General features: G+C 44.5%; 1 protein-coding gene across 4 annotated transcripts in view; it reads right to left on the bottom strand.

Annotated features, from left to right (window-relative positions):
- The window catches only part of Xxylt (Xyloside xylosyltransferase), a 38,128-nt gene extending 19,742 nt beyond the window's left edge, over positions 1 to 18,386 (bottom strand). For 2 of the 4 annotated variants that reach the window (XR_011229322.1, XR_011229323.1), the window contains exons 1-3: positions 17,570 to 18,385; positions 13,368 to 13,550; positions 8,365 to 8,596 (exon numbers count right to left, since the gene is read on the bottom strand). Coding sequence is in view for 2 of the 4 variants with exons in the window: in XM_069328831.1 (XP_069184932.1) it covers positions 8,365 to 8,596; positions 13,368 to 13,550; positions 17,570 to 18,010 (856 nt within the window). In the remaining 2 variants the exon portion in view is untranslated. Of the gene's footprint in view, positions 1 to 8,364; positions 8,597 to 13,367; positions 13,551 to 17,569 lie in introns of all 4 variants that reach the window. The other 2 variants (XM_069328831.1, XM_069328830.1) reach the window with 1 other exon arrangement.
- Positions 18,387 to 24,686: the final 6,300 nt, after the last annotated feature.

The raw sequence follows: 24,686 nt of genomic DNA, 5'->3' as shown, positions 1-24,686 counted from the left end.
AAACATATTTCACACAATACATCAACCATTAAAAAGTTCTGGTGAATATTTGGCAAATTTTAAAATTTTACTGAATGAAGCAATATGTGCTATCTTCCTGAACTGTGGAAGTCAGCTTAGTTAACACACACTGAGAAAAGCACCAAACACAGCTAGTTTCATTCTCAACTCACAATTGGGAATCGCAGGTTTGAATACCAGACACTACAGAAATAATTGGGAAACATTTACTGTCACCTAATGCTTCTGTTTGGCTAGCAGTAAATAGGTACCTGGGAGTTAGTCCTCGGGAGAGTCTGCAGTTCAACCTTTGGGGGACCTGAATACAAGTCCAACAGATATACATATACAGGCTGCCTGTCCCAGACATAAAGAGTATATAACAAACATTAGTCTTTTTTTATCCATTTATGTATCTAACTACAGTAATCTCCCACTTGAACAAAATAAAGCATTGATAGTAATAAAATGCTTCTTTTTTTTTGGCTGATACCTCAGAAGCCACTAAACTTATGTCACCAGCACACAAGCTATAAGGAACATACCAAACTAGTGGTGACTATCTTGAACCACTGGTGACAAGTGGTTCAAGATTCAGCCCTTTGCAAATCATTCAGCCCCCCCTCCATGGGTCAGGAGGCTCACAAGGATCAAAGATTAACCCACTATCAAGGTGTACTGCCATGAGAATATTAAGAGAGGCATGCAAAATCCTCAGACCACCTTCAAGCAATGTTTGGCAACACCAAGTTGCCAAATCAAAACCAAAAGAAGCCAAACAGGCATATCAGTCACCACCAGGTGGCAGCTCAATCCAATTTAGGCCCCTAGGAAGGTGCTCACTTTGTTCTCGAACTCGAGTGAACCTTGCTGAAATAGGTAGATGAGAAAATTTAATGAGTATGGCGAGCTACTAAGTTGACATCCAGAAAGGGGCATATGGTTACTCTCAATTATCTATTTCTGAACAAGCCTCTTCCCCATGGTGTCTCAAGGTATCCCCTACAAAGGATATGACAGAATATCATATCATATATAATATAAAAGAAGGGCTGCACTCTATATATATTCTACATATCAAGTGCTGAAAGTAATAAAATGACCTTTACTGGATGACCTCAGTAGCTCCCCATTTGCTCAGGTACCAAAGGAATGCTCATGATGTTCTGCAGACCTACTGAACATTATGAACAGGTTCTGGTGTGCTCAAAAAGGCCAGGGGAGAATAGGTACTCGAGATCAACCTAAAAATTGGTAAAATTGCCCAGAAAGTACAAAAGTAAAACAAACTGCTTTCCTGATTAGAGAGAGAAAAGACTGAAACAAGGCAAGCTGTAGTTTTCCAAAGGTAAACAATCATTGCAGTAGACATACATAGACATATACACAAGGCAGGCTGAACCTAACTACTCAACTGATGACCTAACCACTAGAAGGAAGAGCCAATTTGAAGGCCACTTTAAAAATGTAAACTTCAGAGAAAGAAAGAGACAAGAAAGAATGGACTTGGTTCAGGAGCAAAGTAGGTTCAAAGGAACAACAGCCAGTTGGTCAGTAAATCCAGAGTTGAATGTATGGAAATGCCTTTTTCTGGTGGGCCTCTTGGTGGCTCTCTGAGCTATCCCACATAATAACCCCCAAACCTTGGGTAACCTCCACTGGGCTCCAACGAATCACAAGTGGATGCCTTGTAAATTGGGATCAGGGACAACAAACACTGGAATCACCAGTTTTACTTTGAAGCAAAGTAGTTCACCTACAGACAACTGAACAGCTCACCAAACCCTACAGAAGGACATGTAAGCTACCACCCACATTGCTGAACAGGACAGAACACAATGAGGCACAGTCTGCGAACACATTCGACAAACTACAGACGTGAAACACACACACAGCCAAACCGCAAGAAACCAGAAGCCGAGCTATATATGCAAAGTCCAGGGGGAGCAGTTTGAAAGGATCCGGAAAAGGAGCCCCCAATGAAGCCGAATCTGGCGCAGCACCTGCCACACAGCTGATGTCACATCAGGAGGAAAACAATAGTGAAAGAACAGGTAATTAAACTTGGAACAGGCGAGGACAGGTATACAGAGAATGACAAAGAGGTGTGTGAATAACTCATAAAGAGGTTCCAGGAGGCCTTCACAATAGAACAAGGTGAGGTCACTGTGCTAAGAGAGGGGTCAGTAAACCAGGCGGCCTTGGAAGGGTTCGAAATTACTTGAGATGAGGTCAAGAGACACCTGTTGGATCTGGATGTGAGAAAGGCTGTTGGTCCAGATGGGATCTCACCATGGGTATTGAAAGAGTGTGCAGAGGCACTCTGCTTGCCACTCTCCATAGTGTATAGTAGGTCACTGGAGATGGGAGACCTACCAGAAATATGGAAGATGGCTTATGTGGTCCCAATATACAAAAAGAGTGACAGACAAGAGGCACTGAACTACAGGCCAGAGTCCTTAACCTATATACCATGCAAGGTGATGGAGAAGATCATGAGAAAAAATCTAGTAACACATCTGGAGAGAAGGACTTCGTAACAAATTGCCAACATGACTTCAGGGAGGGTAAATTTTGCCTCACTGGCTTAATAGAATTCTACAACCAGGTGACAAAGATTAAGCAAGAAAGAGAAGGCTGGGCGGACTGCATTTTTTTGGACTGTCGGAAAGCCGTTGACACAGTCCCCCAAAAGAGGCTGCTACAGGTCATTCCATCTCAAATCACCAAAAAGTCACCTATGGCTCCCACTCGACCCTCTCCAAATGCCATGAAATTTTGTAGTAAGACAGCCCTAGACCCCAAATAGCACTTTGCAAAATATTAGAGCTCAATCTGCTTTGGTTCTTAAATAACAGGTCCATATTGAATGGGCTCTCGTCCCGTTAATACGTAAATACCACAAAAATTTACCAACTTTGACCCTTTGTTAAATCACAACTAGTGCCCAGAGAGGTGTGAAATTTGGCATACCAGGGCAACTTTTGGTGCGGAATACAGCAGTGTAATCAAGAAAGTAGTTTGGGTAGCCATTCAGCTACCAATCCATGCTAATATCACTGCCAATATATCTCAAAATATCTCAATATGCGTCATTCCCAATTTGGTTTTGAATGACAGCATTGGATAGAGCAGATTTTTTTGTACAAGAGTAATTTTTATTTAGGTTGGGATCTGAATTCCTAGTTCAGCCAGAGGACTCTGAAAATGACATACCTTGGTGCGATAATCGAAAAAATAAAATTATGATTCTCCATCTTCTTTGTGCACCGCTCATGATTGCTAGCAAATTGATATCCAAACTGATTGGAAAAATTTTAAGCTTCATTGGGTAGAACATTTTTGGGTGGGATTCAGAATTATTATTAAACAATCAGTTTATTTTTGGTTCCTGTTCTATATTTATCTTTACATCTTTGTAGTATCGTGTCAGCAGGTCAAACATTGCTGTTTACAGTACAACCTCGATTCAACGTACCCCGATTCAACGAATCTCCGGCTAGTTCGCACATTTTTCAGGCCGAATTTACTCACCCGGTTCGTCGAAGCGAGGGATGTTCGGATTTGCTTATGATGTCCAGACAGAGTTCACAGACTGGTGGAAAACTTTCCCATTCTGTCACAGATTACAATTAATAATTCTCTCATATGACAAGTTGGATCACACAAGTGGATCACACAAGTGGACCACACAAGTGGACCACACATGTGGACCACAAGTGGTCCACAAGCTTACGATTTTGGGACAGAGTTCACAGAGTGGTGGAAAACTTTCTCATTCTATCACAGATTACAATTAATAATTCCTTCATAATTAGTTGGATCACACAAGTCAACCATATGAACCAAACACCAGCCAAAATGGTCCACACAAACACCAGCCAGTGATCCACACAAGTGAACAACTGAGTTTCCATGATTTTCATTCACTGATTTGGGGCACACGTATCTTTGTACATTAATTTAAAGGATGAAGCGTGATTACCTAGCTACATGTGGTAAAATCTCCTTATAGACATTTTCTGTGATGAAACAAGATGAGTGAGGGTGGACAGATAAGAGAATATTGTACTGTAAACCTCACTTTACAGTGAGGTTTCACTCACTTTCGTCTGTGTGTCGTCATAGTTCAGTGACCCATGACTTTTGAAAGTTTCGTATTAATAAATAATTTCTAAAACCAGTGTTTTAATAGCTTTTTATTATCCTAATTAAACTAAACTAAATAAAACCGAAAATATAGTATAATATGATAGACATCTGCTCTTTGAGAAATTACTGTATGTTATTGGAACAACTCCAGCATGAGTGGACGGGTCTAATCCCTCTACACACACCATGCTTGTTTCATCCCTCCCTCCCTCCCTCTCTCTATCCCTCCCTCCCTCCCTCTCTCTATCCCTCCCTCCCTCCCTCCCTCTCTCTCTCTCCCTCCCTCCCTCCCTCCCTCTCTCTCTCTCCCTCCCTCCATACCTCCCTCCCTCTCTCCATCCCTCCCTCCCTCCCTCTCTCCATCCCTCCCTCCCTTCCTCTCTCCATCCCTCCCTCCCTCCCTCTCTCCCACTCTCCATCCCTCCCTCCTTCCCTCCCTTCCTCCCTCTCTCCAGCCCTCCCTCGCTCTCTCCAGCCCTCCCTCCCTCCCCTCTCTCCAGCCCTCCCTCCCTCCCCTCTCTCCAGCCCTCCCTCCCTCTCTCCATCCATCCCTCCCTCTCTCCATCCCTCCCTCCCACCCTCCCACTCTCCATCCCTCCCTCCTTCCCTCCCTTCCTCCCTCTCTCCAGCCCTCCCTCGCTCTCTCCATCCCTCCCTCCCTCCCTCTCTCCAGCCCTCCCTCCCTCTCTCCATCCCTCCCTTTCTCCCTCGCTCTCTCCATCCCTCCCTCTCCATTCCCCCTCCCTCCCTCTCTCCATCCTTCCCTCCCTCTTTCCAGCCCTCCCTCCCTCTTTCCAGCCCTCCCTCCCTCTCTCCAGCCCTCCCTCCCTCCCTCTCTCCAGCCCTCTCTCCATCCCTCCCTCCCTTCCTCCCTCTCTCTCCATCCCTCCCTCCCTCTCTCTCCATCCCTCCCTCCCTCTCTCTCCATCCCTCCCTCCCTCGCTCTCTCTCCATCCCCCCCCTGCCTCCCTCTCTCCATCCATTCTTCCCTCCCTCCCTCTCTCCATCCCTCCCTCCCTCTCTCCATCCATCCCTCCCTCCCTCTCTCCATCCATCCCTCCCTCCCTCTCTCCATCCATCCACTTTCTCCCTCTCTCCATCCATCCCCTTTCTCCCTCCATCCATCCAGAATTGAAGAAACAAATCAAGTTCAAAAAAAAGTTAACTGGGTCAGAGTTAGGGTTATCACCGAGTCGGTCCCATCACCACCACCGACACACCTCCCCACCCCTACAGCCCATACACACACACACCCTCAAATCATCCATCCTTCCATCCCTCCCTCCATCCTTTCATCAATCCATCTCCAAACCTCTCCTTCCCTGCCTCCCTCCCAAGCTCTGCCTGCCTCCCTCCGTGCCTGTCTCCCTCCGTGCCTGCCTCCCTCCCTGCCTCTCCCTCACAAGCTCTGCCTGCCTGCCTCCCTTCCTGCCTACCTCCCTCCCAATCTCTGCCTCCCTTCCAAGCTCTGCCTGCCTGCCTCCCTCCCTCCCTGCCTGCCTCCCTCCCTGCCTGCCTCATTCCCTGCCTGCCTGCCTGCCTCCCTACCTGCCTGTCTCCCTCCCTGCCTGCCTGTCTCCCTGCCTGCCTGCCTCCCTCCCTCCCTGCCTGCCTGCCTGCCTGCCTCCCTCCCTGCCTGCCTGCCTGCCTGCCTGCCTGCCTGCCTGCCTGCCTGCCTCCCTGCCTGCCTGCCTGCCTGTCTCCCTCCCTGCCTGCCTGCCTGCCTGCCTCCCTCCCTCCCTGCCTGCCTGCCTCCCTGCCTCCCTCCCTCCCTGCCTGCCTGCCTCCCTGCCTGCCTCCCTCCCTCCCTGCCTGCCTGCCTCCCTGCCTGCCTGCCCATCCACCCACCAGTCAGCCATCAATGACACAATGAGTGCATTTGGAGCCGACATGGTGCACGGATGTTCCTTGATTGTGCCGATATGTCCAACAAAGTCGCGGAATGAACACTCCAGCCTCTTGACAAATCAAAATATAGTGTTAAAATTAAAGTTGCAGTAATTTTAGTGTACAATAGTTTTCATAAACTTTATTGTAGCACTCAACATACAACAGAACTACTCAACACAGTGTTAATGGCATAATACACTACAGTATGTATTTACTGCACAGCATTCACAACTCCATGAGACTTCAAGATGGATTTAACTCCAACAATAAGGTAAATAACAAATGTAACAGTATTTGTTAGTAGAGTAATAATATATAGGTACAGTATATAATATGATAATGCATTTTTATTGTCTACAAGAAAAATAAAGACACTGATGCAAACGCCTCCTGAAGGTCACCTCTTGCAACGAATCCAACGCTCCAACGAACTGGGGTCGGTCCCATATAGTACGTTGAATCGAGGTTGTACTGTACTTATTTGTGTATTTACTTACAATAAATACACAAATGAATAAAAAGCAATATTAATATTAATGTATTACAGGTCTCACTTGAAATTACTGTATTCTGTTAGTTAAATAATTTGAATTGAATTCAATTATGGATACGTCATGAATCAGGATTCCATTGGTTTATTGCCATGTGCTAGCCATGAGTGTGGCTCTTCTGAATGTCACTTGACAACCTACACTACCAACAAAGGCTTGAAGTTTCTAAAACAGTATAGTGCAGAAGATCAAAAACTGATAGCAAAGGGAAGTGAACTGAACTTGGATGGAGAATCTCAAGTATGCCTCCATCATGAAGCTTTGCTGTTGACAAAATTTGAATTTTTGCAAAAACCTTGCTGCAATCCCTTCAAGAAGAAATGCCATGTAAAGCGAAAAGATTGCGACCAACCACAGTAGCTACTGCAGAGGATAATCCTAGGATAAGACTCCACATGAGGCTTGGGAACCTGCGAGAAAGTGGCCCGCCCGTGGCTAGCCTTGCCTGGCTATCGGGCGAGGCCCCTAGACAATGGGGTTGCCAATCTTTTAGATTGGTAGTGGCTAAGCCACCATGGAGCAAAGCAAGGATTACACTAATAATGGATACATTTGCCTTCCGCAAATTACCATGCTCTGGATTTGACAGCATGCAACAGCCTGCAATATACGTATACGTACGCCTCGCATATAAAAGTGTCATTTTCAGAGTCCTGTGGCTGAACTAGGAATTCAGATCCAATCTAAATAAAAGTTACTTTTTTACAGAAAAATCTGCTAGGTTTTCATGGTTCTAAGAAATCATGGTTTTCACAGCTACTTGACCATTACGACAAAATCACTGAGGCATTAGAAGAAAAACAGAATGCAGATGTGGTATACACGGATTTTGCAAAGGCATTCGATAAATGTGACCAAGGAGTGATAGCATACAAAATGAGGTCAATGGGAATAACTGGTAAAGTAGGACGCTGGATACTCAGGTTTTCTGTCGAACAGAACACAAAGAGTAACAGTCAACCATATAAAATCAAGTCCAAGTGCAGTTAAAAGCTCAGTACCTCAAAGTACAGTCCTTGCACCACTGGTTTTCCATATTCTCATATCAGATATAGACTCAAATACAAGGCACAGCTTTGTATCATCCTCTGCAGATGACACAAAAATCAGCATGAAAATTACCTCTGCTGAAGACATTATTAATATCTGCTTGTAGTTTTTCAAAGTTTTAGACTGTGCAGCAGAAAATAACATGTTCAACAGAGATAAATTCCAGGTACTCAGATATGGTAAAAATGAGAGCCTTAAGTACAAAACGAACAGGGTACAAAACGCAATGAAATTTGCCCATAGTAGAAAAGCAACATGTAAATGATTTGGGAATAATGATGTCTGACGACCTAACGTTAAGGGAGCATAACCAAGCAAATATTGCGGCAACCAGAAAAGTGATAGGATGTATTATGAGAACTTTCAAATCCAGGGATCCCATCACAATGGTTGTACTCTTCAAATCCCTTGTGCTGACCCGTCTTGAGTACTGCGAAAGGACGGGTCAGGCCAGGGACGAAAATTATGGTGACAAAGTTGAAAAGAGAATACACTTTTCAGAATTACCACGCGCTCCCATGGAATGCCCAGACCCACCTGGGGTAGCGAGGCGCTCACTGGCGCAGAGCGCGAAAGTGTTAAAAGTAAAACTATATTCGAAGAAAGGCATTTGTGCATGAAATTTATTGAGTCTTGCTTTGAAAAACATTTAAAATATACACAGCTGTCTATTAGAAACACCAGGTCATCATCTCACCCAATACAGTAGCAATTTACTTACTTATCACCTCACACTTTCTTAGCTTGTTGATGTCAACAAGAACAACACCACTGTTGAAACCTGGAAATCCCCCCTTGGTTGGTGGGCTGCCGAGTGTAGTATTTGGGTGCTGCTTGCGGTACAAAGACAACACATGGCGATACACAGAAGACTGCTCCAGCGTCATGCCGATCACATTGCTAGTGCTAAACCGTTCAAAGTGAGAGTGTAGCTCTGCTATGTCACCTCTGACCTAGAAGATAATACTTGTTACACTATCTATATTTAAAAAAATAAATAAATAAATAAAATCATCATTATGTAGGTTTCCCTTTAAATATTTTTGTCAGAACATGTAAAATCTTAGTCTACTCTGGCAACCATTATATTCACATACACACAACCACCACTAACCTAACTGGAAGTAAAAAACTTGGACATCACTTCATGTGCTGTTATTGACATCATAATGTCCATAAATCTACAGTACAGTATATCAAGCATAGATATTCAAAACAAAAAGGTACACCACCTTCACCAGAGCAAGGCCTCCAACCTGGTCAGCAGGAGTGCCACACAAGCTGACAGAGGCAGCCAAACTGGATGACCAGGCCAAAGAGAGACCACTTGAAAGGCACAAAACATACAGTCTGCAGAGCACAAAAAGCAGCATCACACATTTCCCAAAGAACACAGCACATAGGGCTGCATTGAATAACCTGGAAGAAACAACTAATGACCACCCATTAGGTGGCCTAATGACCACCCAGGAAGTCACATGCAGGCATAAAGACCAACAATAATAATACAGGCAACCAGAATTCCCTGCCATGCATGTATAGTATGGGCAAGTACAAGACTCAAAAAATAAACATACTATAATTATCAATTCATTAATATTTTTTGTTTCATTTTAATTTAGTAAATCTCAAGTATTTTAATGCCAGTACAGTATTGTAAGAGCTGGCCAATTCAGATTCTGGCAATCTGAATTAATCCACATTCAAGTTTTCTGCCCATTTTGATCTCTTAACCTAAATGGGTATTCGGGTAAAGGTTCTTGTTAGAGAAAACAAGAAACTCAAAGTAGAGTTCAAGCCCTTGACTTTTCAACTCGAATATTAAGTTGGATTATCAAGATTTCTGCCAAACAAGAACCCGAATAAACTCAAGGTTGTTTATTTTTGGGTGTTTCTGGTAAAAGTTAGCCGACTCAAATGGGAATGGGCCCGATATGATTCGGATTACCGAGAATAGACATTATATCAACAAAAATCACAAGGGCGAGTACAGCATTATAGGGTTAAACTCTGGCCCCAACCGACACAGACCAGTGAAGGAGGCAAGCACTTGGAGCATCTCACGAAACACACCCCAACCCCAGACCTGAGAGCATGCAACAAATGCAGAGGTATGTTACCACAGACGATGTTTTCCCCAACAGGATTGATGAGACCTGCAGTCACAGCACACAAGTGCATCACCTACCTCCATGTATTCCTGAAGAAAAAAGCCCATGCAACACCTAGGACAGGGCCCTTTGAGAGCAGGGGCCTCAAGATAAGGGGTATTCAAACCTCACAAAAATGAATCTTGAAGATAAGAGGAAATGCTAACAGCAACCAAGTAAGAGAACCCTGGTCACGTTCAGCCAGAGCAAACATTATATTCAGGCACACACAAAGTAAGGCATTTCTTTAGGCTTCACATTTCTGTGAAGCCAAACAAAGTGCAGGCCATCTACACTGGACAAAGTCCAAGGTATGGCCAAGACTTATCTGGAAAGAAGACTCTGAGGTCAATAGAAATTTGTGATACTTGACGATGACTAAGGTGAATGAATAGCTTTGGTTTTGGTGCACTTGGTCTTTCTGGTGATCATTCTTTCGGGTACTATGGTGGTTCTAGACCCCTAGACACATTAGTGTTAATATTGTATGGTCATGGCATCTATCAGTTGTAATGTTTTCCTCATTATTTCATTCTATCTTTCAAGCAGTTGCGTACATTGTTTTGCTAACTTTTCTAGTCAGTTTTTTCAGTTTGATCGGGGATCAATCTCTGATCCCCCAACCTCCCCTTACCTCAGGGTGAGAGGGCCATATTCTGGACCTGCTCCTGTTAGGTCACTGTGGGTCTCAGAAGTTAAGTACAATTACTAAGGTTTAGCTATACCAGTGTGTAATCACTGAAGAGTTACCAAGGAAAGGGGGAGACGGAGTCCTTCCTAAGGTGCTTCCTTTAAAAAAAAAAAAAAAGACCTGGAGGCTCCCCAGAGCTATACTGGGCTGATGTGTATACAGTATATTAGACCATGGCAACAGTCAATCAATGGAGTTTTTGGCTTACTGGGGACCACGAGACAGAACCTGGCCCCCTTAGAGGCACGAGGAGCAACGGCCTATAGACACCCCTGTGTAATTGGAAGCAGTGTATGTCTGCCATCTACCAGGTCAGGCACCCAGAAAGTTAGGAATCTCAAAACATACTACAGCTGGAGAAATTGCAAACCGAAAGCCGAACAAGCAGGCAGAACTCCCCATTTTCATTACATTCAACGCCCAATCAAGGGCAATCAACGCCCCGAGTTTGGGCTCAATCAAGAGCCCAAACTAGGCGAGCTGGGAAAGAACCAAATCCCTGGCAAGCAGACATGCAAACTGACTGGAAGCCCAGATCAACCAGTTGTTGAGGTAAGCCAGAACCTGAACTCCTAACACAAGCAAACGGGTCACCACGACCTGGGTAAGGCGTGTAAAAAACGCGAGGCCCCAGATTCAAGACGACAAAACCAAGCCAGTTCCTGAACTCCTGATGAATTGGGACTTGCCAATACGCATCCAGGAGGTCCAGGGACACCATCCAAACTCTCGGCTCCAAAAGCAGCCGGACCTGGGACAGAGTGGTCATCCGAAAGAAGGAGCAAAAGACCCAGGGATTCTGATGAGATAAGTCCAGAATGAACCTGAAATCCACACAGTCCCGTTCTGGAACTAGAAACAGGCAGGAAACCCACATGAGGGACGCCATCGTTTCAAACACGCCCGAGCGTACCCATTTCAGGATGACCTGACAGAGCACAGGAGAAGAGGCCTGCCCCGCCAGTCCTAAACCTCCCGAAGGAGGACGAGCCACCCAACGCCACTGCAGACTGGAGGAAACAACCTGAAATGCCCATGAATTATGAGACCAGGCAAGAGCAAACAGCGCGAGCCTCCCCCTCATCACCCCGTCAACAGGGTGAACCACAAAAGGGCTGACGACCCTTACCAACACTCGGAGCGATCACTGTGCCGACCAGACGCCGACGGCTCCGCAGGAGGGGACAGCCCTGAATCTGGCACTACTGGCTTACGACGACTTAAGGAACCTTCGAGCCCTGGCACGACCATTCCAGGCAGGACCCCATCCCCCCCACCCCCTGGAGGACCAACAAAGCCGGCTATAAGCCAGCAAGTAGACTGAAGCCACCTGCAGAAAATGCACCATGGTAGACTCTGCAAACAGCAACGGTCAAAAAGGGGACGAAAACCTAAGAGCCAGGACCCAAGCAGATTCCAAAGAGTGGACGAGCACCGCCTGTCTGCATGCGAGGCGAGAAGCAAAGAACAGAGACACAGCTTCCTTCAGAATCAGCGCAAACAACTTCAACAAGACAGCCGAGCCGCCAAGGCAAGCACACAGGATGCTGGCCCAAAAACCGGCTCCTACACATCCTCCTCAAGCCAGTTCGAAGACAGCTTCAGCAGGGAAAGGAAGCGCAAGACCGAAGCCAAATGCCCACGGGCATGCAAATCCTCAGTGACCAGGGACACCAAAAAGGGAAGGGACCTGCACGTGAAGCTGCACCTGGCCGATATCGTGAGGAAGCACAAGGGCGAACAAGCACACATTGAGGTGCTCAAACTCGCCCCCCAGGTAAACCTGAATGACCGTAGTCAACTCCTGCCATTTAAGCGTGCGGGTCCGACAGAATGCATGCCATGCCCGTAACGGAAAGGAAGGGCAGTCTGCCAGCCAGGAAGACTCCGGCACCTCGTAATGCATCCAGTAAGGAAAAAGAGGACCCAAACTCAAAAAAAGGATCCATTATAAAGGCGTAATACGGATCTCGCAAGAGGTAAGCCGTAGGCCTCCTGCACCTCCCTAGGTGGAAGGGAACCCAGAACAAAATCTGTGGAGGAGCCAAACTCATATCAAACTCGTATAGGGAGGGGGGGGGGGGATACAAAAACCCCTCCCTCCCTGTAACAACAACCCCCCACCAAGGGTACCAACACCCAAACGGCTGTTAGTACACCGAGGTTGTAATAAGGTCCCAAATGGACCTTATGCAAACGGGGCCCAATCTCCCCCCCCCCCCCAAGTCAACGCCTCCTATCTGCCATCTATATCTAGATGGCAGATACAGACTGCTTTCAACTACATCGGGGGTGTCTATAGGACATTGCTCCTTGTGCCTCTCTGAGGGGGTCAGGTTCTGGGTCATGGTCCTCAGTTAGCTAAGAACTCCAGCGATTGACTGTTGCCACGGTTTAATATATACACATCAGCCCAGTATAGATCTGGGAAGCTCTCCACAGAAAAGCTAACCAAACACTTGGAATAATCAAGCGTACCTTTGACTTCAAGGAAAAGAAGGTAGTGTTTTAGCAGTTAAGGTATATAACGTAGGTAGTGAAGGTATACAAGTTTGTAGTTCATTAGAGACAAATGAAGAGGATATCCAGTCTTCTATGATAATATATCTTGTGATACAAATAACATTTTGAAATACTGTACTGTACTGTACAGCACATACACTGATCCAATCACCTTATACAATTTTCACATTTGATGTGTTAACTATATATTTAGTTGGGTGCACCTCGACATACCTGTTGCTGTGCAGCTCAAGAGCCAAAATGCAGTTATCAACGTTATCCTACTTCCCCATCCCTCATTCATCTCCCCTCCCTAACACTACCAAAGTTTCCACTATGCACCCTATATTTAACACTATCTTGCTCACCAGAACAACATACCTTGATATCAATATCCATAAGGATGACACGATCCAGTCCTGGAAGGAGTTTGTGCAAGTGCAAGGAAAAGAAAAACAATGCATCTCGATAATATGCATTTGTCCTTCTTGTAAAGAATTCTTGCAGTATTGTTACAGAATCTTCAATCTCTGGGATGAAATCATCAGCCGAGACATACACCAGCTGAAAGATGTAACCAGGTCAGTAAAAATACAATCTATTTTCAACCTTCTGTTAAAATATTAACCCTTTAGCTACAATTACGCATCACAAAACTCTGCTCCAGTGCCAAGGGCTGACTTTCATAGAAAACACCAGCGCTGAATGTAATGAAAAGCCATTTTCTGGGTGAGCCCCGGAGGCTCCCTGGAGCTATTGGGCTAATGTGTGCGATACAATATATTGGAACGGGGCATTAGCTATGGAGTTCGACCTACCAGGGACCACGAGCCAGAACCTGGCCCCTTCAGAGAGGTTGCAGGGAGCAATGGCCCTGGAAAAAAAAACCCTGTGGTTGGAGGTTTTATTTATCTGCCATCGAGTGGGGTTAGGCACCTAGAAAGGTAGGCATAACAAAACAATCCCCACATGGTAAGAAACTAACAACTAAAAACCGAACAGAAAGGTAGAACTTCCTCCAATCCCAAGGAAACAAGAAAACAAGCAAACAAGCAAACATCACACTCCACTGCTGCGCCGCTCGTCCGCACAGCCCTCCCCTCCCCGGCTACTCAGCCCTCCAGTTCGGAAGCTAAGTATCAAATAACGCAAAAAAACGCAGACCAGAGGGATGGAGGGTTGCCAGGGAGCCTCTGGGGCTCACCAGAAAATGGCATTTCATTACATTCAATGCTAACCACACCACCACCGGCCCAGCCTGCTGCCTCCACCAAGAATTTAACCATCCTCCTTCACCTTGCCGAAAATATAGCGGGCAACGACATTATCCGCTACATCCAAGTGATCAACAGCCTGCTTATCACAAATGGACTTGCAACAGCTGCTATACCCGATGACTTTATTCCAGCTTCTACAACTGCTACTGGATCCTCCGCCCTGAGGATTCCTGAGCCAACCCCAAGAAAGCCCTCAGCATCCGGCTACAGTAACTCCGCAGTTCTTGAGCATGTCCAACTGACGGCAGGAACACCCAGGACAGCTGACCATCTTACTTACGAATGTCTGCAACTACAGGAGGATTGGAAAGTATGTAAAAGGGAAAGATCGACCTTTAAGAATCATCCTAAACGGAGCCAAACAGATAGAAGTACTAAGGAATGCTAAAAAATTACAAAGTGATGAGGTAGGAAAAGTATGGTCATTAAGATGAGATCTTTCAAAAGAAGACAGAGAGAAGCTGAAACTGAACCTCGCCGAGGCAAAACGTTTAAATGAGAGCAGGAATGAAGAAGAAATCAATTATTTTTTCTACAAAGTGATAGGGGTAGGCAAACCAGTAAAGTGGTACATAAAGGCAAACCAACAAAAGGAATAGAGAGAGGGGGAGTGAAGAATAAGGAGAGGGGGAACAAGTTCCTGAAAATTGCATACACCAACATAGATGGAGTGAGATCAAAGATACTGGAGTTAAGTGATGTAATACAGCTGCAGACACCAGACATTGTTGCACTCACAGAGACAAAACTTGAAGATGATATTTTAAATGAGGTCATATTCCCAACAGGCTACTCGGTCTGGAGACAGGACAGAAAAATTAGGAAATGCAGTGGTGTTGCTATGCTTGTGAAAGAACACCTAAAGGTAAACGAAATAATAATTGCCAATCCACGAGAAGTTGACATAATAGCACTACAGATATGCAATCAGGATGATAAACTAATGATCATAAATGCATATAGTCCACCGCCAAGCAACATATGGACAAAGGAGGAGCTAGATAATAAACGAGAGGGTCTTATAACAATAATGAGAGAAATTATAGTCAGAGCTGATAAAGATAGATCACGACTGTTGGTAGTCGGCGACTTCAACTTAAAATCCATAGACTGGGAGGCATATGATGCTAGAACAGAGGATTCCCGACTACCGGGAAATACAAGTGCAGGGAAGAAGGACGAATCCTTCACATGGTCATCCCTCAAGAACGCCTCAACCACCTCTGCGACTACTGCACCTTGAAGAAGGAAATTCGACCAGACTACCAACTTACTACCACTTTAACACCCGTTCATCTCCCCCTAGACCGACCAACTGTGGCCAGCCCTGCTGACTCTTGTGGCACTCAGATGTGAGCAACGTGTGTACCCCATCAATTCACTGGTCTGACCAGCCTTATGGTCTTGGATTGGATTGACACGTCCATGGACCCCATCCCCAGATCTCCAGTATCAGCTATTGATACAGATAATGGCTCCAATGAACCTCCACTTACTGGCTCACTATAACCCGTGCTACTTGGAACTTTTTGTTCCGAGTAGCTGAATCTAAAACAACAACAGAGTAATCATCTTACAGGCTAGTCATGCCCATGCCACCTTTTGGGTGGCTTAATCTTTATCAACTGAATAATCTTCAGTATAATTTCAACAGTGGTTCAGTTAACTTTAGTACAGACACTTGAGAGTCTGTATACACCTTTAACCTCAAGAATGCAGCACTCGGTGTGTCCAGTTCCTACTGACTCCAAGAGACTTCAGCTTTGACTCAGAGCAGACAGCCACTCAGGCCGCATCGAGCTTCCATGCTCTCGTCTCACATCGAGCTCCTCGACTCTGCCCACATTCAGAGCGCCACACTCTGCGACTCTCACCCCACATCCGAGCTCTCTATCCTCTGCCTCACTCAGCTCTCCTCCAGGTTTCCTCCTTCTATTACACTGCCAACAAACCGACTGCTGTAACCAAGACTACTAATATAAAAACTACTAAACTTTGTGTATCTAATGAACCAAACAACGGAACATAATCGTACGTTACAGTTTCCAACCTTGTGCTTCAAACTCTCACTATCTTGTGCTATCCACTCACCCAATTTTAATATTCAAGATTTGCACCTTCATCAGTATAATCAATACCATTAATTTATATTCTAGTTATGCTTAACTCTAATTTTGTTAGAATTTGCTTTTAAATACTCTTACTTTATCTTGTAGTTTAAGGACCTGCCCAAACTGCTATGCATATTAGTGGCTTTGTAAGAATGTAAGAACACCAATATTATGTTGGGCACAGCAACCCATGTTGGACATGGCAACCCACACCAAAACTACCAAATTAAGAACACCACATTACACCAGATTGATGAAGAAAAGGACTTTGGAGTCAAAATCCACAACTAAATGGAAGTTGCACAACAGCAGTCAAAAAAGTTAACCAAACCCTTGGAATACTCAAGGAACCCTTTGACCTTAAGGAAAAGAAGGTAGTGAATCAAGTGTATAAAATTCTGGTGTACCTCCATTTGGAGACTCTCACAGCACCGCTCCTGTGCCAGGTAAGTTACGGGCTCACCATAGCCCGTGCTACTTGGAACTTGTTCCGAGTAGCTGAATCTATAACAACTACATCCATTTCGATTACTGTATTCAAGCATGGAGACCACAGCTTCAGGACACAGCTGTTCGGAAGAAAGTGCAACACCAGGCAACAAAAGTCATTCCAGAGATAAGTCAACTCTCATACTACATTTGAGGGCCACAGGGCTAGCAACACTGCAAACCAGGTATGACAATGAAGGTCTCATTGAAACTTTTAAAATACAGAACAATTTGGAGGATGTTGATCCATACAATTTCTTCAAAAGGTCAGATGTAACACACAAACAAAGAGCAATGGTTTCAAGCTCAACAAACTACAATGTAGAACTGAGAACAGGAGATATTTTTTCACCCATAGTTATAAACCTATGGAACTGCCTACCCACCAAAGCTGTAAATGCCAAAACTGTTAAATTTTAAAATCTAGCTGGAAAAAAATCATCAGGGTAAATAGGAGGAGCTTTGAAAAGCCGCTGGCTTCCTGTCAAAGGTCCCAACCCTCATCCCATCCCAAATCCTTAGCCTGATCCCTTCCAAGTGCTATATAGTTGTAATGGCTTAGTACTTTCTCCTGCTAGTTCCCTTCCCATTCCTGTCCTCGTTGAGGCCACTAGCGTTAGTGGCCCGCAGGTAAACTCGGGTAAATAATAATGCCCACTCAATAGGTTATACCAAAAGATGCACCCCTACATATATAGAACTTTACCTTAATGTATCTGGAATCTAACTGGTTGGATGTCTGAGCTTGTGAAATGATCTGTTTAGCGATGTGGAAGCCGTCTTCGTCAGTTATGAGGTGGAGACGGAGGGGAGCAGAGGAGAGGCGGAGCAGCGAGCCCACAGCTACCCGCAGCTTGCTCTGGAGAGTCGGATTGTCCCGAGCGTGGGTGAAGATGAAGGCCATGTCCAGTGGGGCACGGTAGAGTAGGTCATTCTCACGGGTGTCGAGGGGCACCACCACCACCTGCTGCGGACTGGCCACGAGCGTCCCACCATCTTCAGGCTCAGTGTGAGAGAGCGCCAGGGGGTTGGGAAGAGATGGCAGGGGCAGGAGTGGCTTGACATCCTTCCAGCACAGCAGCAGCAGGAGAGAGCCAACCAGCACCAGCAGGAGGGCGGCCTGACCCACCACCCGCACCCGCACCATCACTCGCACCACCACCACCACGGAGCCTCAACTTGTGCACAATTTAACAAAGCTCGTTTTCCTTTTATTAAAACAATATATATATTGCTAGATTAGTATATATTACCACTGCCACACAACTTTATTGGTGTTGTTCTTGTAGGGAGACACGACTGAACAAGGTCGTATGCTCCCTGTGGACTCTGGCTCCCGGGATAAAGACACAATTGGAGCCTAACGATGCAGACAGTGAAGGTTGGTCTCCTGCTGGTGACTGGAGGAGCGGGTAAGGAGGCCACACCTGTGTTATGTGTACACTTGTGTACACAAGTAACAAAGCCCCAGCAAGTGTTCCTTCCCCGTGCTCCCCTCAACTCTAAGGAATCCACACTTGCCACAAGCTCAAGTACCTCTCTTATTTGTCTTTTATTACCATACTGTGTGCTCATTAATTTGTAAATAAATGAAATCACTTACATGATCACCTTTCCTACAGAAATATTGTAGACAACGCAAAGTTCTCATTATTTTTGCATCTCAATTCATTTTAACTCATTGCATTACCATAATAACAGTAATATATATATATATATATATATATATATATATATATATATATATATATATATATATATATATATATATATATATATATATATATATATATATATATAATATAATATTTTAAAATCAGTTTTATAAAATAGTTATACAAATAAATATTTTGTGGAACAGTTAAATATGGTAACAAGGGTGGACAGGGTATGGTCCTTTCGGCCACAAGACAATTCAATGAAGTTCGCTTTCTGTGTTAAAACCGTATATATTGTTATGCTAGGATGTATTAGCTTAGGTTAGACTGTATTTTGCTAGGGTAGTTTAGGATAGCTTGAATTGGGTTAGGTTTGGTTAAGTTAGGTAGGTGCTACTAGAGAAGATATAATTCCTGGTAAGATGACCTGTGGTGAGGCGACACCCATGTTGACACACACTACGGGCGTACTTCTCAATATTCCTCATTATCACTTCAAATTCAAAATCATTTTTGTTTTTCAAAAGAATGTGCGTACAAAGAACATGAGAGTAATGTACAAATGTGGGGACAGGGGTTACACAAACGATTGGTATCGTATGTATAACTAACAAAAACAATACCCCTATGGTCATTGGATAGGGAGTATCGTTTTTTTTTATTCAAAATCGCTTTTGATCCTAGTACTGGGTATTTGGAAATAGTGCTCCATGTTTTCTTAATGTTTGCCTTAATTTGGTCAAATTTATTTTCGTAATATTTTATTATGGCTCTCCTATTATTTTAGATACCATCGATGAGTAAATCTTCGAAACTTCTTTGGAGACGACTCCTTCTCATGGTCATGTTTTTTTATTAATAGATTTATACCCTTAGTGAGCCATGGATTGTTTAACCTTTTAGTTGTGACTTGTTTCGTTAGCATTAGACAGTGGGTGTTATAAGCAAGTAATTATCAAAAGATGGAACCAAGCCGGGCACCATCAAATGTGCGGAATAATCATAGGGACACTAAATATCACTAAGGATGCCAATATGAGAACATGAAACGCATATGGCGAACGATATCAAAGGTATCCGATTCACCAAGAATTCTATCGAGGGACAAGTGACCGCGAGGGACGGTCGGGAAGCAAGACACACACTCGTCCTGTAAGTCAGGACATTCAACAAGGATATGCACGACCGTAAGAGGAACAATGCTTCAGTTTGGACAATAAGGAGCAGGGCGGCGCTTTATTAAGTGCCCGTGAGTTGGGGGTGTATGACCTATATGCAACCTTGCCAGAGCTGTTTCCCACCCTAGTTACAGTTGTTGTTTTAGATTCAGCTACTTAGAGCAAAAGTTCCAAAGTAGCACGGGGTATGGTGAGCCCGTGGTGTACTTACCTGACACAGGAGCGGGGCTGTAACTGCCAGTTACGGTGATAAGAAGGTCATGGGGACACACTATTAAGAGCATGCAGTTTGTTACCAGTAACAGAAGACCAACAACCCTGCCAACGGGCAAGGCTGTAGGAATGAATAACTGGGTAAAAGTCAGAATAAGGAATACCTTTATGAGAGATGGGACAAGTGCGGATAGCTTAGCGGCAGCATCTGCACGTTCATTTACACACACCAGTATGGCTGGAAACCCAGCAAAACTCCACTTTTTTTTTTAAATCTACTGAAGATAAACAGCCAATGTTGAATTTCGACTACCACCGGATGAACTTGATTAAAGGACTCCAGAGCCATGAGGGAACTGCGAGAGTCAACTACAACCACAAAGGATGATTGACAGTGAGAAAGCAGTTGACGAAGAGCATAGAGAATAGCATAAATTTCTGCTGTGAAGATGCTAGTCTCTGGAGGCAGGCGACACATATAGGTGTGGTCAGGAAAACAACAGTTTAGTTAGTTTAGTTCATTTATTATGCACCCCATACCCATCTTGTGGGCGGTAGTGGAAAGGGTTACAGAGGCACATAATGGGCTCAGGGACTGAACCCACAATTCATTTAACTAAGCAAGTTACAATCTTGATGAGCTAGTTACAAAATTCAGTATAAGTCGTCACATCAACAATGGGTTCGAGATCGACCACAAGTACAGTTTCTAAATTAAGCAACTGACATATGTGGAGAGCTAGTGTCACAATTGATATGTTTGTCCTGCACACCGCTCCCCATCCAGTGGGCAGTGGTGGATAGGTTACAATCACTTAGTTACTACCTACAGTTAGCAAACTGGTGATATTTGGCTAAAATTTCTGGTAGCAGATCATTTTGAATGAAATATTGACACATCGTTGATACATTGGTTATAGAATTGTCTCTGAATTCACGTATCTTTTCGCACTCCATCACATAGTGACGGAGGGTGTGCGAATAATTTTGTTGACACAGTTTACATTTGGTCAGATCTACATCGGCAGATAATGAGAATTCCCAGAGATACTTGTAACCGAGTCTAAGCAGAGCAGTAGTAACATCTAGAAGTCTGCTGATTTTATTGGATGAACCATAGATGTGTGGCTCCTCTTGCATGATAGTATGATGATAGATGGAATTACTAGTGTCGATTTCACTTTGCCTCAGAACTACAAGATCTTGTTGAAGTTCTCGATATACTGCTGCTCTCAGATTACCCATTGACAATCAAGGTTACACTCAACATCTCCTTTACAGGCAGATTCTTTGGCTAACTTATCAGCTCTATCATGCATTCGGAGGCCAACATGAGATGGAGACCACATGAAATGGACTCTATTACCATCATTAATAATTTTGTTGTATTTGTGTCTAGCTTAAGACACGAGCATGTTACAGTTATGTCTTAAAGAGTTGAGAGCAATTAAGGATGATAAGGAGTCACTTACAATTAATGTATCAAGTTTGGAAACTTGTACACATTTCAGTGCAAGGATCAAGGCAAATAGTTCGGTCTGAAGGGTAGAGGCCCAGTTGTTTATACGAACTCCGTACTCAAAGTATAAGCCATCGCCCATTGTCAGAACAACTGCACTTCCAGCTGCACCCGTGGTGCGGTGTAGGGAACCATCAGTGTATATGATTTGAGAGAGAGAATGCTCTGTGGACAGAGCATCAATATGGCTTAAGGCGTTGAGCTTTGCCTCAAGACGAAGCTTGGGCTGATCTCTAATTTGCTTCTTGGGTGGAAAGGGAGGGATTAAAATTGGAAAGGGTGTAATCTCCCACAGTGCAAGAAAGTGCCGTTGTTGTTTCTCTTGGTACAAATTGTGAACCTGATACATTCTGAGTCGAGTTCCAGTTTTAGTTATCCATTTGGAACAATGCTGATCTTCAATAAAGAAATTCTGGAGGGCTCTGTGCAAGGGTTAGGATGAGTTAGCCTAAGCATTTTCATACCAATTTGACAGTTAATTTCAGTAACACGATCAACAACGCTCGGAATATTTAGTTCCTTTCTCATATTAAGTATCTTTGTGGTACGAGGGCACCCAAGGATTATCCTCAAGGCTTCGTTCTGCAATTATTCAAGCCCTCCAAGCTTTCTTTCAGGCATCAAAACAAGCAGAGGTGCAGCATAATCCACTAAAGATCTGATGTATGCAAGGGACATCATTTTGACAATTCTGACATTGGCACCATAGCCTGAGTGATAACTTGCAACAGCCTTGAGAGTTGTTGTTGTTATAGATTCAGCTACTTGGAACAAGTTCCAAGTAGCACGGGCTATTGTGAGCCCGTAACTTACCTGGCACAGGAGCGGGGCAAGTAGCACGGGCTATGGTGAGCCCGTAGTGGACTTCCCTGGCACTGGAGCGGTGCCCCGAGCCTTGAGATATGTTATAGATGTTGCTATAGATTAAGCTACTCAGAACAAGTTCCAAGTAGCTCGAGCTATGGTGAGCCCGTAACTTACCTGGCACAGGAGCGGGGCAAGTAGCACGGGCTATGGTGAGGCCGTAGTAGACTTACCTGGCACAGGAGCGGTCTGTGACACGGAGAGACCGCTCCTGTGCCAGGTAAGTCCACTAGAGCCTTGAGAGCTCGAAGCCTCTTTTTATACTGACGACAGAGTCTGAATACAACAGGACCATACAGTGGCACCTCAAGGGCAAGGTATTTGAATCTGTTTACATAGTCAAGCTGGAAGCCATCAGACAGTTGCATCTTGCGAACAGCTCCTCCCTGCCTGGGTGGGCGCCGATTTAGTATCTTTGGTTTCTCTGCTGAGATAACTAAACCTAGGTCCTGACATGAGTCTAATACAGAGTTAAGAGCGTTCTGCGTGTTAGCATACCCAGTGGTGTGTATCATTATATCATCAGCATAGCCTAATGATGTGGACGTTGGGTTTGCTTGGTACAGAGTATAACAGCGTGTTTATTAAGATATTAAATAAGGTAGGACTGAGGACACCACCCTGCGGGGTACCTAGTTCAAAGTCTCTTGTTACACTCCTATGTCCCTGGAAAAATACAGATGACTTCCTGTTGGATAAGTAATCCAACAAAGAAGCCGACCACCAATATTCATTCTTGCAAGCTCACTCAAGATAACATGTTTATTTGCAATATCAAAGGCAGACGTGAGATCTAGGAAGGTGGTATATGACTTTTCAGTGTGCAGGGTAAGAAAGGTGGTGATGCAATGATGCACACTCCTTCCATGCATGAAGCCATATATCTGGGGGGATAGCATGGTTCTGATTCTATGGAGGAGACGGTTTAGGACCATTATCTCGAATGTTTTGCAAATGCAGCTAGTAAGGGAAATTGGGCGGAAAGCATTCTCTTGATTTGGCTTGGGAATTGGAAAGATTATGCTGTTGGTCCAAGAGTTAGGAAGTTCCCCAGTAACATAGCTCATATTATACAGCTCAAGCAGGGGGATTCCCTGATACTAAAGGGAGCAGACGCAATATGTCATAACACACAGCGGGAGTGTGCAGAAAAGTGTTCAAGGAAAAGGCATTTCAGAGCACGTAGGAGGGGTAAAAGCTTTAGTCGCTTGGATTTGGGATTTACAAAATTTAGGAAGGGGGACCCTCCACGGGAGGCAACGATGGAACAACACGAGGAGAAATATTGGTAACACTAACCTAAAGATAATTCTGTAGAAAAGTCAACCGTACAGAAAGAAGGAGATGAAGGGAAACAGGGACCACAGGAGGGGCCAAAGTTAAATCACGACATAAGCGTGAGGGTGTTGTAAGGACCACGCAAGGTAGCGAAGACTGTAGCGATCACGTCGGTCATGTAGAGAAAGGAAGGCTGAAGGTAGAAGAACTTCAACATACAGGCTGAGGGTAGAAGTCGAACGAAAGACAGCAGAGCTGAGGCGTAACCCAGTATGGTACAGAGCATTGTAATGTACGATTATGTTACGTTGTTAGGTAGATTAGATACACATTGTTTAGTGAGTTTTCATATTTATTTAGTAGTCTTGATTACAGTAGTCTGTTGGTAGCATTGTCGTAAACGTTCAGACGGAGCTTGGAGCAGAGCAGAGAGCTGAGTGAGGCCAGAGTCGCGGAGCTGTATGCGGGAGAGCGTGGCGGCTCGATTGGGAATTGCGAGTGTCTGAACTCGGGGAGCGAGAGCGTTGTAGCTCGATGCGGTCGTGGTCTGCTGTCTACTCTGTGTCGAAGCTGTAGCGTCTTGGGTCGATTAGAACTGCCTACGCCGAGCACTACATTCTTGACTGGAGATTGTACTGTTCGCTATTGCTCATATCGCTTGCTTATATGGTAATTACACAGCTCCCTCCAACAAGATGAAAAGAGTATTACCTGTAATTGGGGAAAGGATGTATTCTCTGTATTCCCTCTATTTCAGCAATCTCTCCTGGTCTGAAGAGGGAAGTGAGTACTGAGCAGTACTCAAGACGGGACAACACAAAGTGACTTGAATAGTACAACCATCGTGATGGGATCCCTGGATTTGAAAGTTCTCATAATCCATCCTATCATTTTTCTGGCTGACGCAATATTTGCTTGGTTATGCTCCCTAAACGTTAGATCGTCGGACATCATTATTCCCAAATCCTTGACATGCTATTTACCTATTATGGGCAGATTCGATTGTGTTTTGTACCCTGTATTATGTTTCAGGTCCTCATTTTTTCCGTACCAGAGTACCTATACAGAGTACCTACAGAGTACAGAGTATTTATCGCTGTTAAACAATGTTAT

The sequence above is a fragment of the Procambarus clarkii genome, chromosome 22, assembly GCF_040958095.1.
Source record: "Procambarus clarkii isolate CNS0578487 chromosome 22, FALCON_Pclarkii_2.0, whole genome shotgun sequence".
Lineage (NCBI taxonomy): Eukaryota > Metazoa > Arthropoda > Malacostraca > Decapoda > Cambaridae > Procambarus > Procambarus clarkii.
Note: the sequence above shows the minus strand (reverse complement) of the source record. Positions and strands in the feature narration are given on the sequence as shown.